At 37.8% G+C, this 17,166-nt stretch overlaps 1 protein-coding gene across 4 annotated transcripts in view; it reads right to left on the minus strand.

The window, feature by feature from the left end:
• COX16 (cytochrome c oxidase assembly factor COX16) overlaps nt 1–17,166 on the minus strand; it is a 124,224-nt gene that overhangs the window by 103,088 nt on the left and 3,970 nt on the right. Inside the window, exon 1 of one of the 4 annotated variants that reach the window (XR_008618696.1) lies at nt 11,886–12,052. Coding sequence is in view for 1 of the 4 variants with exons in the window: in XM_055088567.1 (XP_054944542.1) it covers nt 12,897–12,968 (72 nt within the window). In the remaining 3 variants the exon portion in view is untranslated. Of the gene's footprint in view, nt 1–11,885; nt 12,066–12,896; nt 12,969–17,166 lie in introns of those variants that run through there. The other 3 variants (XR_008618697.1, XR_008618695.1, XM_055088567.1) reach the window with 3 other exon arrangements.

Below are 17,166 nucleotides of genomic sequence, written 5' to 3' on the forward strand. Positions count from 1 at the left end.
AAATCGAAGATGACACAACAGAGGGAAAGATATACCATATACTTGGATTGGAAGAATCAATGTTGTCAAAATAAGTATACTAACCAAGGCAATCTAGATTCAATGCAAACCCTATCAAATTACCAATGGCATTTTTCACAGAACTAGAACAAAAAATCTTAAAATTTATATGGAGACACAAAAGACCCTGAATAGTGAAAGCAATCTTGAGAAAGAAAAATGGAGCTGGAAAATTCAGGCTCCCTGACTTCAGACTAAACTACAAAGCTACAGTCATCAAAACAGTATGGTACTGGCACAAAAATAGAAATATAGATCAATGGAACAGAATAGAAAGCCCAGAAATAAACCCACGCACCTATGGTCAATTAATCTATGACAAAGGAGGTAAGACTATACAATGGAGGAAAGACAGTCTCTTCAAGAAATGGTGCTGGGAAAACTGGACAGCTACCTGTAAAAAAATGAAATTAGAATGCTCTTTAACACCATACACAAAAATAAACTCAAAATGGATTAAAGACCTAAATATAAGACTGGACACTATCAACATATTAGAGGAAAACACAGGTAGAACACTCTCTGACATAAATCACAGCAATATCCTTTTCAATCCATCTCCCAGAGTAATGGAAATAAAAACAAAAATAAACAAATGGGACCTAATGAAATTTAAAAGCTTTTGCACAGCAAAGGAAACCATAAACAAAACAAAAAGACAACCCACAGAATGGGTGCAAATATTTGCAAACAATGCAACAACAAAGAATTAGCCTCCAAATTATATGAACATCACATGCAGCTTAATATCATAAACACAAATAACCCAATCAAAAAATAGGCAGAAAACCTAAATAGACATTTCTCCAAATAAGACATACAAATGGCAAGAGGCACATGAAAAGATGTTCAGCATCACTGATTATTAGAGAAATGCAAATCAAAACTACAGTGAGATATTACCTCGTATAAGTCAGAATGGCTATCATCAAAAGATCCACAAACAACAAATGCTAGAGAGGGTATGGAGAGAAGGGAACCCTCCTACACTGTCTGTTGGAATGTAAATTGGTGCAGCCACTGTGGAGAACAGTATGGAGATTCCTTAAAAAACTAAAAATAGAGCTACCATATGATCCTGCAATCCCACTCCTGGGTATATATCTGAAGAAAAACATGGTCCAAAAGGATACACGCACCCCAATGTTCATTGCAGCACTGTTTACAATAGCCAAAACATGGAAGAAACCTAAATCTCCAACAACAGATGAATGGATAAACAAAATGTGTTACATATATACAATAGAATATTACTCTGCCATTAAAAACAATGAAATAATACCATTTGCAACAACAGGGATGGACCTAGAGATCATCATATTGAGTGAAGTAAGTCAGACAGAGGAAGACAAATATTGTATGATACTGCTTACATGCAGAATCTTAAAAAAAATGATACAAATGAACTTATTTACAGAACAGAAACAGACTCACAGACTTAGAGAATGAATTTATCGTTACCGGTGGGTGGGGGGAAGGCTGGGTGGTGGAAGGGATAGTTAGGGAGTTTGAAATTGACATGTACACACTGCTACATGTAAAATGGATAACCAACAAGGACCTACTGTATAGCACAGGGAACTCTGCTCAATATTACGTAACAACCTAAATGGGAAAAGAATTTGAAAAAGAAGAGATACATGTATATGTATAACTGCATCACTTTGCTGTACACCTGAAACTAACACAACATTGCTAATCAACTACAGTCCAATATAAAATAAAAGTTAAGGGCTTCCCTGGTGGCGCAGTGGTTGCGCGTCCGCCTGCCGATGCAGGGGAACAGGGTTCGCGCCCCGGTCTGGGAGGATCCCACATGCTGCGGAGCGGCTGGGCCCGTTGAGCCATGGCCGCTGAGCCTGCGCGTCCGGAGCCTGTGCTCCGCAACGGGAGAGGCCACAACAGAGAGAGGCCCGCATACCACAAAAAAAATAAAAATAAATAAAATAAAAGTTAAAAAAAAACCATGTAGTTCATTTTGCTGTCCAATTTTATAGGCTATGATATCCAAAATATTACTTAAAACATAGCTACAATTATGGATATTCCTTTATTGTTCCTAGCTTTAATAGGAATGCTCTTAAAGTTTCTCTATTAAGAATATTTAATATGATTACTGCTTGTTAAAGAGAATTCAACAAGGTATTTAGATCAACACCCAAAAATCAAAGGGCATGGATCCACATAAAAAATCAAGTTTCTTTATGCAAGTAAAAACCAATTAGAAAATGTAAGAGAAAGAAGCATACATAGCCAGAATAGTCTCATCTATTTAGAAAATTAAATTCATAGCTAAAAACATTTTGAAAAAGAAAACGAGATGCCCAGATGGTTGCACTGGCAAATTCTATAAAATATTTAAGGAAGAAGTAACACCAATTCTACATAATCACTTCCAGAAAATAAAAAAGAGGAAACACTTCCCAATTCATGTTATGAAGTCAACATTATCCCAATACCAAAACCAGACTGTTGGGGAGGAACAATTTTCCCTTCTTCCCTTCTAGGGTTGTTGGCTAGTTTAATAATTAAATTGACATAAAACAGATTTAACAGGAGGAAAACGTTTAATTATGTATGTATGGGAGCCCCACAAACACATGAGACTCACAGGCAGTCAACTTAGACTCATATGCCATCCTGAGCTAAGGGGGTAGGGGTCTGGGGCTTCAAAGAGGAAGCAGATAATCCACAGGAAGATGAGAAGACCACATGTTTGGTAAACAAACGTTTCCATGCCATGCAGATAAGTCCTTCTGATATAAAAAGTTCTCTCTCATAATAGCTATCTTCCTTGTACAGGCTTCCTACCTAAATCCTTTTGGGCAGTTAAGGAAGAGATAAAAAGATTTTCCTGAGTCTGTTGGATCATAATTGCCTTCAGCTTAAAACAATCCACATGCCAAAGTGGCACATTTTGGGGTGGTGTATTCTGCTCCCCATCAAGACCAAAACAGTAGAAGGAAAATAAAAAAAATCTGTAGACCACAACAGTCTCTAGTGCAACAGCTAGTGGAAGAGTAAGACTACAGCTCCCAAACTACTAGAACAACAGGAAAATAATAAAATGTTATTAATCCAAAAGAGAACAACAACAAGACAGAAATAATTATAACAATAGCACATAAAAGGAAGGAATATTTAAACCCAAATATATTTTAAAAGTACATTAAAATGAGCCAATTAAAAAACAAAACTATTAAAACATATTTTCTGTTTCTAAGAGATATATCTAAAACTTAAGTTTACAGAAAGGTTGAGATGAAAAAGAAAGCTGGTGAAGCCATATTAATATCCAACAAAATAGGCTGTAAGGGGAAAAAGCATTATTACCACGCAAAGTTTCATTACAATGAAAATTCAATTCACCAAGAAGACATAATAATTCTGAAATTATATGTACCTAATACCACGGTGAAATAGGCAAACAGTCATAATGAGAGATGTTAACACAATTCTCTTGGTAAGAGAACAGATATAAAAAGTCAAAAACACAGAAATTTGAAAAAACACAAATAACAAACTTGACCAAATGGATGTATAAACTTTTAGTATGTACCCAACAACATACTTTTATTATGTACCCAACAAGCATACATCATTCATACAAACTGATCATGTGTTAGCTCATCAAGCCAGTCTCAACAAATATCAAAAGAACTCAATGAAAATTTTCTTTGATTACAACACACTCAAGTTAGAAATCAATAAAACATAGTAACTAGAAAATTCCCTATGTTTATAAGTTAAGGAAAAACACTTCTAAATAGCTCATGGATAAATAAAAACAAATTTAATTTGACTGATTATGAATATATTACATATTAAAACTTTCATGACATAGCCATGGCCATGCTTAAAAGGAAACTGATCACATTACAAGCATATATGACAAAAGAAGATGGAATTAATCATCTTCTTAATCGCAGTTTCGAGAGTCAGGATGTCTTTGGTTTATGATTCTCTGCCAGGCAGTCCATGGCTCAGGGGTCTGAAAGCTAGTCTTGCCCTAGAGAAACAACCTGAGTTTCTACATTAATGATGATATCTATAATAGCAATTTTAGTACATTAATAATGTTACTAACAACAGCAATTTTTTAGTCATCTGACTCTGGTTGATTAGTGTTCAGTTAGCTCAAGATTGAGGTCAGATGGGACAAGAAAGGGAATAGAGTTCTGGATAGAGAGATTAATCAAACTCAATACAGGAACTTTTAGGGGCACTCAGTTTCATCATCACGAAAAATTCAAATTCACCACATAATTAGGTAACAATTCATAACACACTCACCAAAATAGCTTTAAAAGACAAAATGAGGAAAAATACCCCAACCTATAATAGCAAGTATTTGGAGCCTGGGGAACAAAAAACTGTTGCCAGTGTTGATTGAAAGAAAAACGCACAATACAAGAGCTCTTGGTTGACTATCCAGTGTCTCATTGAGGACTATAGCCCAGGAGACAACCTCCCAGATAGATCTGAAGAACTGCTCTGAAGAGGTAAGGGAAGAGGCTAGTATATATATATAGTATATATATGGCTAAGGAATACGTGCAATCAAGCATACATCTCTGTAGAAGGTTATTGCTAGTCATAAGGAAGAGACATCTCAGTTAATGATTTCAGTGCTCTTCTGAGTATGGGAAGATGCAAGAATCCAGGTTCATAAAAAATTTTTTCCAAAATATATCTAACTAAGGGCGTGTTTTGCCTGTTTTGCCAAAGCAGAGTGTCTCATCCTGTTCTTTGTCCTGAATTCCTTTCAGGGTGTATTGTAAAGTAAGTGATTGTAGTGGCTAATGACTTGATCCCTATGAGGCAAGAGACAGATGGGCCCCAAGCTGAGCAGCTCGAGACTGTCCCGTTGGGGGACAGGAGCAAGGAGGAGCTGAGCCCTGCCCAGATAAAAGATAAAGAGACCACATATTTCTCATTCTCGAGGTCAAGGAGACCTTCTGGACTATGCATGCGCAGAAAGGCTCCTCGGGGGTCAAAAAGGGAGGGGGCGTCACCCCATAGTAAGTGATGTCAACCTACCCATAGCCCTCTACACTAGAATCCATCTTGGCTAAGAGATGCACGTGCACACAGGGGACGACCCTGAGATAAACAAATATGGACTAAGAGCCAGGCAACAGCAAGATGACTGGCCAGAGGAAACCCAGAAGAAATGCCCCATGTAAGTGATTCAAACTACCATGAGGGCGCGACCCTTTCTCTGAGTCCACCTGTGTTAAGTTTTATCACACAAACTCTTTATCCTCCTAATAAACACTTTATTTGTTTCACTACTTTCCATCTCTTTGTGGAAATTCACTTCTACAAAGCCGACTGGCCACTGGCCTAGTGGCTAGGATTCACCACTCTCACTGCCACAGCCTGAGTTCAGTCTCTGGCCAGAAAACTGAAATCCTGCTTCAAGCCACTGCTGTCCAAGGCCACCCAAGATCACCTACAGAACTGGATGGAGGGCGACATTCTTTGTTTTAAAGCAGCAGTGCAGAATGTGAAGGGAAGCGGAATATGACACCCCAAAATATGTCTCTTTGGCAGAAGGATTATCTTGAGCTGATTGTCTTTAGGAAACACCAGACATGCAAGCTCTGAAAATCAGTACAAGTTACCCTTTTGTGAGGGACATGTACATTTATAAAGGAAATCTCCATTTATAAGTATCTCCCTGTTAGTACCAGGCAGAGAAGGATGATTCTAAATCACAAGAAACTTCTACCAATCGAGAAGGCACCCACTTAAATCTGTGTAACAACCTTACCCTTTTACTGTGTTTTTCCCAGTAACCTCTCATAACTGCCCTCCCCCTCCAACATCCTTCTTCTGTCTTAAGATAGTATTTAAGGTGATGGTGGGGAAAGTTTTACTCAGGTTTCCTGGGTATCTCCCATGTATACAAGAGGTATACATGTTATTAAACTTCTGTTTGTTTTTCTCTTATTAATCTGCATTTTATTACAGAAGGATCTCAGCCAAGAATGTAGAAGGGTAAAGGGAAAATTATTTTTTCTCCCCTACAATTGATTCAGTCACTCTGAAAAACAGTTTGGAAATTATCAAATAAAGGTGATAATCCAGCAATTACTTTTTTGCACACATGCAGCAAGAAAAATATACAAGAATGTTCACAGCAACATTATTTTCACTAACCAAAACTGCAAGCAACTCAAATGTCTAAGAGTAAAATGGATAAATAAATTATGGTATAATTAGTGGAATACCATACAGCAATGAAAAAAATCATGGGGTCAGCAAGTATGACCCATGGACCAAATCTAGTCTAATATCCATTTTTGTCAGTAAAGTTTTATTTGAACACAGCCATGCTCATTTGTTTTTGTCCATGGCTGCTTTTATGATACAACACCAGATTTGAATAGTTGTGAAAGAGTGTAGCTCACAAAGCCTAAAACACTTACTACCTGGCTCCTTACAGGAAAAGCTTGCTGACCCTGAATTTAGAGCTGAAACAGAGACAAATTTCACATACATAATACTGGGGGGAGAAAAAGACAACACAACGATAAGGCAACCTACTGAATGAAAGAAAATAAGTGCAAATCATATAACTCATAAAAGGTTAATATCCAAAATATATAAAGAACTCATACAACTCAGTATCACCACCCCAAAAAAAATCTGCTTAAAAAACGGGCAGAGGATCAGAACATTTTTCCAAAGAAGACATACAGATGACCAACAAGTAGATGAAAAGATGCTCAACATCACTAATCATCAGGAAAATGCAAATCAAAACCACAATGAGATATCACCTCATACTTGTTGGAATGGCTATTATCAAAAGGACAAGAAATGACAACTGATGGAGAGAATGTGGAAAAAGGGAGTCCTTGTGCACTGCTGGTGGGAATATAAATTGGTACAGCTACCGTGGAAAACACTATGGAGATTCCTACAAAAAATGGAAAACAGAGCTACCATATGGCCCAGGAATTTCACCTCTGGTTAAGTATCTGAAGGAAATGAAATCACTATCTTGAAGAGGTATCTGCACCCCATGTTCACCACAGCATTATTCACAATAGCCAAGACATGGAAACAACCTAAGTGTCCATCGATGGGTAATGGATAAAGAAATTGTGATGTGTATATACACAATGGAATATTATTCAGCCATAAAAAATGAAATCTTGCCATTTTTGACAACAGGGATGGACCTCCCCATTTTGACAACAGGATTATGCCAAGTGAAATAAGTCAGGCAAAGAAAGACAAATACTGTTTGATTTTACTTACATGTGAAACCTGAAAAACAAGACAAATGAATAAACATAACAAAACAGAAACAGAGTCATACATACAGAGACAAGTAGCTGCCACACGGAAGGGGGAAGGGAGGAGGAGAGAAATGGGTAAGAAAATTAAGAGGTACAAACTAGCAGTTACAAAATAAATGAGTTATGGGTATGAAACATACAGTGTGGGGAATACAGTCAGTAATTATCTCACTTGTATGTGGAATCTAAAAAAACACACCAACAAAAAAACCAAGCTCATAGATACAGAGAACAGACTGGTGGTTGGTACTGTAATTATTCTCATTTTCATTATCTGAATCCTAAAAAACAAGGTCATGATATTTACAATGTTAAAAATTAAACAAGCACTATTTCTTTACAAACTACAACAGTCAAGCAAAGGTTTAAAAAAAAGACTGTTAATGCTCAGGATTACAATGCACTTCGTTGTACACTTAAATCATATTACTTGGAGTGATGCAAAAGCAGATAATCTATTACTGTGGATCCACAGTTGTGAGCATTAGGACTCAGGAGAAAAAAAGAGCAACAGCCATAATGAAGGCAGATGAGCTATGTCATATCTATTTCACACTAGAAATTGAAAGCTATTGCTTTCGGCTTATTTGTTTAAGCCCACCTCATGGGTTCCGTACTTTCTTTTCAACCTTCCATACCCACGACTGAAAAGCAGGAATTCTTACGTACTGGGACACTGCATTTTCAGTCCTAAAATCAGGACAGCTCCAGGCAGCCTAAAACAGCTGGCCACTCTGAAGCAATACCGTCCTTTTCCACCCTCCTCAAAACTTCTCAGCTGTACTTATCCTTGATCTTTCTTAACTGAATTTGTCCTCCCAACCACAGTCTTAACCCCCAGCCCTTGACCTCAGCAATCTTTCCCTCGACTTCTACTTAATCTCAACCTCTCAACCCTTGTAACAACTGTCACCCTCAACCAATCTTACCTTCTCAGTTCCTCTCAAATTTAATCCACCTTACCCTCTCAACCTTATTTGAACTCAACCTCACCTAAACACTGACTCTTGACTTCACCTGAGTCTGACTTCTCAACATCAACCAACCTGGACATCTCAATCTCAGGAGGTCTTGTTCTCTGATCCTTCTCACCTCAACTTTGTCCTCTCAGCCTCCTTCCACAGACCTTGAACAATCTCATCCTCTTAACTTCAATCAACCTCATTTCTCCCAACTTTATTCTCTTTACTTCGACCCCCTCGTCTAGACCTCTTCTGTTACTGCAATCTCCCTCACTCTCTCTTGCTACAAAAATTTACCCAGTCCTCAAAACCAAAGCCTCTAGTCATCTGATATTTATTGAGATTTTAATATCATATATGTCACTATCAATTAGCTGCTAAAAATTTTTCTGGAACCCGTTCATTTCTATCTTCATTGCAAATGTTTTATTTCAGATTCCATTATTGTTCCATTATTTCCATTCCATTATTGTTCATCTATACTGCCAAAGTGTCTTAACAGGTCTCTGCATCTCCACTTGAAACAATCTCTTCCCTCCTATCTTGCTCCCCCATTCTCCCCTCTATGTTAGCCACTCTGTATTATATAATACTAATCATTTCCATCATTTAGCTAACTCTTACTCATTCTTAACCTTAATTCAAAGGTTGATACCTCTAGCAGACCTTCCGATACCCCTTTCCCAAGTCTAAACCGTATGCTTCTCCTTGAAGTTCTAGTAATGTTTTACACAGAGTTCTAATATAGCATTCCACTGGGCATTGTTATATTTGGATACATTTTTATATTAGATGTCTCCCAGCCTTGATGATGCTATAAGTTTTATAAGAACCAGTTTCTTGAATCGTTATCTGTAGGATCTAACACATGATAAACACGACAAATATTCAATTATTTTTCAAATATGTACATGACATCCCATTTCCAAAAGTCAGATTATTATAACTCTCATCTTAAAGCAAAAGGGAAAAAATTCCTTAATAAAATAATTGGAATGCTAACAGAAACTTTAAAACTCAGTTATAATTGCTCTATTCCCTCACAGAAAGTATATATTCCTTTTAAATTTACTATTTTTTCTAATACCTACTGTCTTTAAGACTAGCTAGCGTTGGTATTTCTCTTAAACCATAAAATTAACTGAAAAAATTGAATAGGCCTTTAATACTCTCCCACCAACATTACTGAGGTCTGACATAGAAATACAGCTGACCTTTGAAAACAAGAGTTTGAACCTCGAGGGTCCACTTATACAAGAATTTTCCTCAATAAATAACAGTTGGCCTGCCATATGTGTGAGTTCTGCATCCGTGGATTCAACCAACTGCAGATTGTGTAGTACTGTAGTATTTATTGAAAAAATCTGGGTATCAGTGGACCAGCACAGTTCAAACCCCTGTTGTTCAAGGGTCACCTGTACTCGGGAAAAAACTGTCAAATATCAGATGTGTGCCACAAACAAAAGCTACATACTTCTGAATGAATTAACCAGAATTGTTCTGTAACAACAGACCTGAACTTGACAGTAATTGTGTAATCACAGAGGTGGGAATCCTAGTTCTACCCCTAAATAGCCACATGACCTTAAGCAAGTTACTTAAGCTCTCTGAGCCTCAGATTCCTCACCTGTAAAAATAAAGAGGAACCAGTAGAGTCCTACCACAAATGCACACCTGTAAAAAGGATCGCTATGAAAAGATAGGTATCACTATAATGAAAGATAATTTTTCTTTCTTTTAGTATTAGTTACTAAAGATACACATCAATATAACTTATAATTTACTGGTATTAATACAAAATAGCTAATTTACAATTAGAATAATAAAATGGAGTGAAATTATTGTCCCATGTTCTTTAGTCCCTTCTAGATCCTAAAAATGGCTACAGCAGAGCATATTTTGTGGGAAAAAGCTAACAGTACTGCAAAGTTTCTAGTGAGTGAGGAGAAAGATAACTAAATTCTTTACATTTCATGATTCACTTCCATGTGATCATTAATGTTATTTTAAAGAGTAAGAAACAGCCCAAAGATCATATATCAGCCTTGAAAAGCAAGATAAAACTCAGACTGCTTAGTATATTGAGTATACATGATATCATCTCACACCTGTCAGGATGGCTATCATCAAAAGAACACAAATAACAAATGTTGGTGAGGATGTGGAGAAAAGGGAACCCTCCTACACTGTTGGTGGGAATAAAAATTTGTGCAGCCACTGTGTGAAACAGTATGGAGGTTTCTCAAAAACCTAAGAATAGAACTACAATATGACCCAGAAATTCCATTCCTGTGTATATATCCAAAAAAAAACCCAAAAACACTGATTCAAAAAGATACATGCACCCCAATGTTCATAGCAGCATCATATACAGTTGCCAAGATATGGGAGCAACCTAAGTGTCCATCAACAGATGAATGGATAAAGAAGATGTGTGTCAGACCTACTAGAGCATGGACTTGAGGATATGGGGAGAGGGAAGGGTAAGCTGTGACAAAGTGAGAGAGTGGCATGGACATATATATACACTACCAAACATAAAATAGATAGCTAGTGGGAAGCAGCTGCATAGCACAGGGAGATCAGCTAGGTGGTCTGTGACCACCTAGAGGGGTGGGATAGGAAGGGTGTGAGGGAGGGAGACGCAAGAGGGAAGAGATATGGGAACATATGTATATGTATAACTGATTCACTTTGTTATAAAGCAGAAACTAACACACCATTGTAAAGCAATTATACTCCTGTAAAGATGTTAAAAAAAAACATAATTTGCAAAAAAAAAAGACGTGTGTGTGTCTGTGTATATATATACATATATATATGTATATATATATACACACATGTATGTTTTACTTAGCCATAAAAAAAGAATGAAATTTTGCCATTTGCAGCAACATGGATGGACTTGGAGGGCATTATTCTAAGTGAAATAAATCAGACAGAGAAAGATAAATACTGTATGATATCACGTATATGTGGATCCTAAAAAATATCACAAACTAGTGAATACAACAAAAAAAGAAGCAGACTCACAAATATAAAAAACAAACTAGAGGTTACCAGTGGGGAGGGGGGAGGGGCAACAGGGGTGAGGGTGTGGGCAGTACACACTGTTGGGTGTAAGACAGGCTCAAGGATATAATGTACGACATGGGGAATATAGCCAATATTTTGTAATAACTGTAAATGGAAAGTAACCTTTAGAAATTGTATAAAAAAATTTTTTAGGAGTCCAAAGATCATATATCAGTCTTTTTTTTTAACAGCTGTTTGTACTATTTTTATTTTATTAAGTTATTTATTTAGTTATTTATTTTATTTTTTGACATCACCGTGAAGCATGTGGGATCTTAGTTCCCTGACCAGGGATCGAACCCATGCCCCCTGCATTGGAAGCGCAGAGTCTTAACCACTGGACCGCCAGGGAAGTCCCCATATATCAGTCATAAAAAGCAAGATAAAACCCAAGACAGCTTAGTTTACAGAATATTCATGTCTCATAAACCAGAACATACATGTACACATGTCAAACTCCAATGACAGTTCTTACTTTAATCTTTACAGCATCATAACGGATTTGTGAAAACTCACGAAGACCAAAAGAACCTCCAACAATCAGCAACTGAAACAAGACAGGGAAACAATTAAACAAAATAGAAGGGCAGAATTCAGTCTATCTATACATTACTTATCTGAACACCAACAGTGGCAGATTATACAAAATCTTATAGATTATTTTCCCTGGTGAGTTACCATTCTTCTTTTCAGAGTAGATATATATAGTACACACTATCATTGGGAAACATTTTAGCACTTGAGCAAATACCAAAATCATTACCCCAACCTGTACTTGACATTATTTAAATATCACCATCAGAAGCATGAAATTTTGCCATTTGCAGCAACATGGATGGACTTGGAGGGCATTATTCTAAGTGAAATAAATCAGACAGAGAAAGATAAATACTGTATGATATCACGTATATGTGGATCCTAAAAAATATCACAAACTAGTGAATACAACAAAAAAAGAAGCAGACTCACAAATATAAAAAACAAACTAGAGGTTACCAGTGGGGAGGGGGGAGGGGCAACAGGGGTGAGGGTGTGGGCAGTACACACTGTTGGGTGTAAGACAGGCTCAAGGATATAATGTACGACATGGGGAATATAGCCAATATTTTGTAATAACTGTAAATGGAAAGTAACCTTTAGAAATTGTATAAAAAAATTTTTTAGGAGTCCAAAGATCATATATCAGTCTTTTTTTTTAACAGCTGTTTGTACTATTTTTATTTTATTAAGTTATTTATTTAGTTATTTATTTTATTTTTTGACATCACCGTGAAGCATGTGGGATCTTAGTTCCCTGACCAGGGATCGAACCCATGCCCCCTGCATTGGAAGCGCAGAGTCTTAACCACTGGACCGCCAGGGAAGTCCCCATATATCAGTCATAAAAAGCAAGATAAAACCCAAGACAGCTTAGTTTACAGAATATTCATGTCTCATAAACCAGAACATACATGTACACATGTCAAACTCCAATGACAGTTCTTACTTTAATCTTTACAGCATCATAACGGATTTGTGAAAACTCACGAAGACCAAAAGAACCTCCAACAATCAGCAACTGAAACAAGACAGGGAAACAATTAAACAAAATAGAAGGGCAGAATTCAGTCTATCTATACATTACTTATCTGAACACCAACAGTGGCAGATTATACAAAATCCTATAGATTATTTTCCCTGGTGAGTTACTATTCATCTTTTCAGAGTAGATATAGTACACACTATCACTGGGAAACATTTTAGCACATGAGCAAATACCAAAATCATTACCCCCTACCTGTAACTTGACCTTATGATTTAAATATCACCATCACAAGTCTGATAAGGGGAGTTTTATGGAGAACTGTGCACTTAATCTATGAAGTCTGCACTAATGCTACATAGTGTTAAAATTGCACTGTACTACCGACCACTCATTACCATGGTATCTACACTCCTAGCCAAATATCTTCATTTCTGCACTAGATCCCAATCATCTTTTATACTGAAGGGCAGTGATTCATCAAAAATCTTGCTCACCACACTGCATGATTCATCATAAAAAATGCTATTATTTCTCCCATCTTATTAACAAATTTCTCTACACCTTACTTCCCCATCAGTTATATATTAATATTACCAATTAAAGTAATACAAACAGATAAAAACAATGTAAAATATAATATTCTATAATTCTGAAGTTGGAATACCAACAAAACCTTGAGGCTATGAATTTAAAAACCCAATAAATCTGACCACATAAAAATTTAGTCTCTTAACCTGCAAATAAATGAAATAAAAATGACATCAAATCAAAAGACAACAAACCAGGAAAAATATCTGTTATATATAACCAGCTAATACTTCCAATGTCAATATGTAATCATTCTTTGTATAAGTAAAGTAACATTTTGTCTCTTGGTTTCAATGAAAATGAGACATGCTGGGACCTGGGACCCTTTGCTGCAGTGCTTGCACGTGTACAAACTTCTCCTCCAGCAACAAAATGCAGAGAAACTAAAAGGGACTAAAAATTACTGCAAGCATGCACAGTTGGGGCAAATTATGCACAATAAGATACAAAAAGACCAAAAACCCAACTGCCACTTCTGAAGAGCCGGGAGCAAAAACAGGGTGTCAGGAGTAAAAGCAGGGTACTGCACATGCCCCCTACACTCAACACCGTGAAAGGGGTGGGCAGACCACCTAAGCCACCCCTATAGCCCCACCCATGGACACATCCATACGCTCTCCCCTTATAAGGAATCAGCTGGCCCCCACCCTAGGGGTTCGAGCGAGCGAGGGAACCTGTTACCTGTTTTCGCTCCCCCCTGCTAATAAAGTCTTGCCTGAATTTCTTGTCTGGCCTCTTATCAATATGTATTGATTAAGGAAGGCCAAGAACCCCGGTTGGTAACAAAAAGACACACCTGTGATTTTCCTAACTCCTCTCAGCCTCCCTTTATTCATTCTTTCTCACATAAGGAATCAGCTGGCCCCCACCCTAGGGGTTCGAGCGAGCGAGGGAACCTGTTACCTGTTTTCGCTCCCCCCTGCTAATAAAGTCTTGCCTGAATTTCTTGTCTGGCCTCTTATCAATATGTATTGATTAAGGAAGGCCAAGAACCCCGGTTGGTAACAAAAAGACACACCTGTGATTTTCCTAACTCCTCTCAGTCTCCCTTTATTCATTCTTCCTCACCTTCCCATCTCAAATTGTTGGAGTATCTCAAAAGGCTCAGTCTTCCCACCTTTTTTACCTATTCACAACCAAAAGAGTCCCTAGGTGATGCCATCCAGTTCCATGGATTTAAATAGCCCCTATAACCTAACAACTTCCAAATGTACATTTTCAGTGGGAAACATCCCACTGAAGTGAAGACCTGCCCTCCTACTTGACATCTCCACTTGAAATTTTAACAGGTATATATAAATTAACATGAAAAAAATTCTTGATTTTTTACCCCAACACTCTTTCTGCCCCAATCGGCTGCTCATCAATCTTCCACATCCCAATTAAGGTCAATACTTTCATCCAATTACTCAACCCAGCTTCTCTGGAGTCATCTTTAGCTCCTCTAATTCCTATCTCACATCTAATCCATCCCTGAGTTCTGTCAAAATATTTCTTGAATCTGACAATTTCTGACTATATCTTCTTCTAATATTCTGGTCCAGGCCACCATCATCTCTTTTCCACGCCACTGCCATCACAATACCCACATGTTACATAATAAAGAATTTGTCTGGTCTTGGTCCTGGGTTCTTGGGAGGGAGCTACTCACTTGGAATTTCCTGAGTGACAGAAGCATCTTTGTTATTGGGACCACAACTGAGTTTATGCTAATGAGATGACTCATTGTGGGTCCCTAGATAGTCACAGCATAGAGGCTGGTCATGCTGGGATGATCAACCATGTGACTAGAGGGTGGGGGCCTTGAGCCATGTGATGACCTCCTGACCTCCAAGGAGGAAAGGGTGGGGCTGGAGATTGAGTTCAGTCACACAGCCAATGATCCAATCAACCATAGATGATGAAAATCCCAATAAAAAACTCTTGATGAGCTTCCTGGTTGGTGAACACATCAGTGGAGTATCTCAAAAGGCTCAGTCTTCCCACCTTTTTTACCTATTCACAACCAAAAGAGTCCCTAGGTGATGCCATCCAGTTCCATGGATTTAAATAGCCCCTATAACCTAACAACTTCCAAATGTACATTTTCAGTGGGAAACATCCCACTGAAGTGAAGACCTGCCCTCCTACTTGACATCTCCACTTGAAAGTTTAACAGGTATATATAAATTAACATGAAAAAAATTCTTGATTTTTTACCCCAACACTCTTTCTGCCCCAATCGGCTGCTCATCAATCTTCCACATCCCAATTAAGGTCAATACTTTCATCCAATTACTCAACCCAGCTTCTCTGGAGTCATCTTTAGCTCCTCTAATTCCTATCTCACATCTAATCCATCCCTGAGTTCTGTCAAAATATTTCTTGAATCTGACAATTTCTGACTATATCTTCTTCTAATATTCTGGTCCAGGCCACCATCATCTCTTTTCCACGCCACTGCCATCACAATACCCACATGTTACATAATAAAGAATTTGTCTGGTCTTGGTCCTGGGTTCTTGGGAGGGAGCTACTCACTTGGAATTTCCTGAGTGACAGAAGCATCTTTGTTATTGGGACCACAACTGAGTTTATGCTAATGAGATGACTCATTGTGGGTCCCTAGATAGTCACAGCATAGAGGCTGGTCATGCTGGGATGGTGGCATACCCTGATTCCACAGGGAGAAAACAAGGAAACTCTGCCTTTGGGACCCTCCCCAGACCTTGCCCTAAGGGCCTCTGCTTTCAGCTGTTCCTAATTCATAACCATTATGATAAAACAATAATCCTAAGTATAGTGCTTTCCTGAATTCTGTGAGTCATTCTACTGAATTATTGAACCTGAGGGGCTATCAGGAACCACTGAATTTGGAACCAGGTGATCAGAAGCACAGGTGGCCTAATATCGCAGAGCTTTCAGCTGGTGTCTGATAAGGGGAGTTTTATGGAGAACTGTGCACTTAATCTATGAAGTCTGCACTAATGCTACATAGTGTTAAAATTGCACTGTACTACCGACCACTCATTACCATGGTATCTACACTCCTAGCCAAATATCTTCATTTCTGCACTAGATCCCAATCATCTTTTATACTGAAGGGCAGTGATTCATCAAAAATCTTGCTCACCACACTGCATGATTCATCATAAAAAATGCTATTATTTCTCCCATCTTATTAACAAATTTCTCTACACCTTACTTCCCCATCAGTTATTATTCCATTTCTTTGTTCTTACCTGCAGTAAAATTTCTCAAACAAGTTGTCTATGCTTGCTGCTCTTTCCACTTTCTCTTAGACCCATTCCAACCATCACTGACATCCATGTTACTAAATGCAATGTTTAACTCTCTGTTCTCATCTTATTTCATGAGCAAAATTGGACACTGTTGATCACATTTTCCTTCTCTTCCCTTAAACCTGGTTTTCCTTTTACCTCACTGAGAACCCTTCTTAGTCTCCTGTATTGGTCCCTCCTGTATACCCCACCCCTCTGAACTTGGAGTACCCCCAGGGCACAGTGTTTGGTCTTCTCTACCTACATTAACTTCTACCCACAAGCTTAACGCAAGCATGGTGGCTGCTAAAGTAGAAGACCTAAAGAGACTATAAAGTTTCCTAACATACTATACAGAATGTCCAAGATAAAATAAAAATTCA

Source organism: Physeter macrocephalus, chromosome 11, assembly GCF_002837175.3.
Source record: "Physeter macrocephalus isolate SW-GA chromosome 11, ASM283717v5, whole genome shotgun sequence".
NCBI classification, from domain to species: Eukaryota; Metazoa; Chordata; class Mammalia; order Artiodactyla; family Physeteridae; genus Physeter; species Physeter macrocephalus.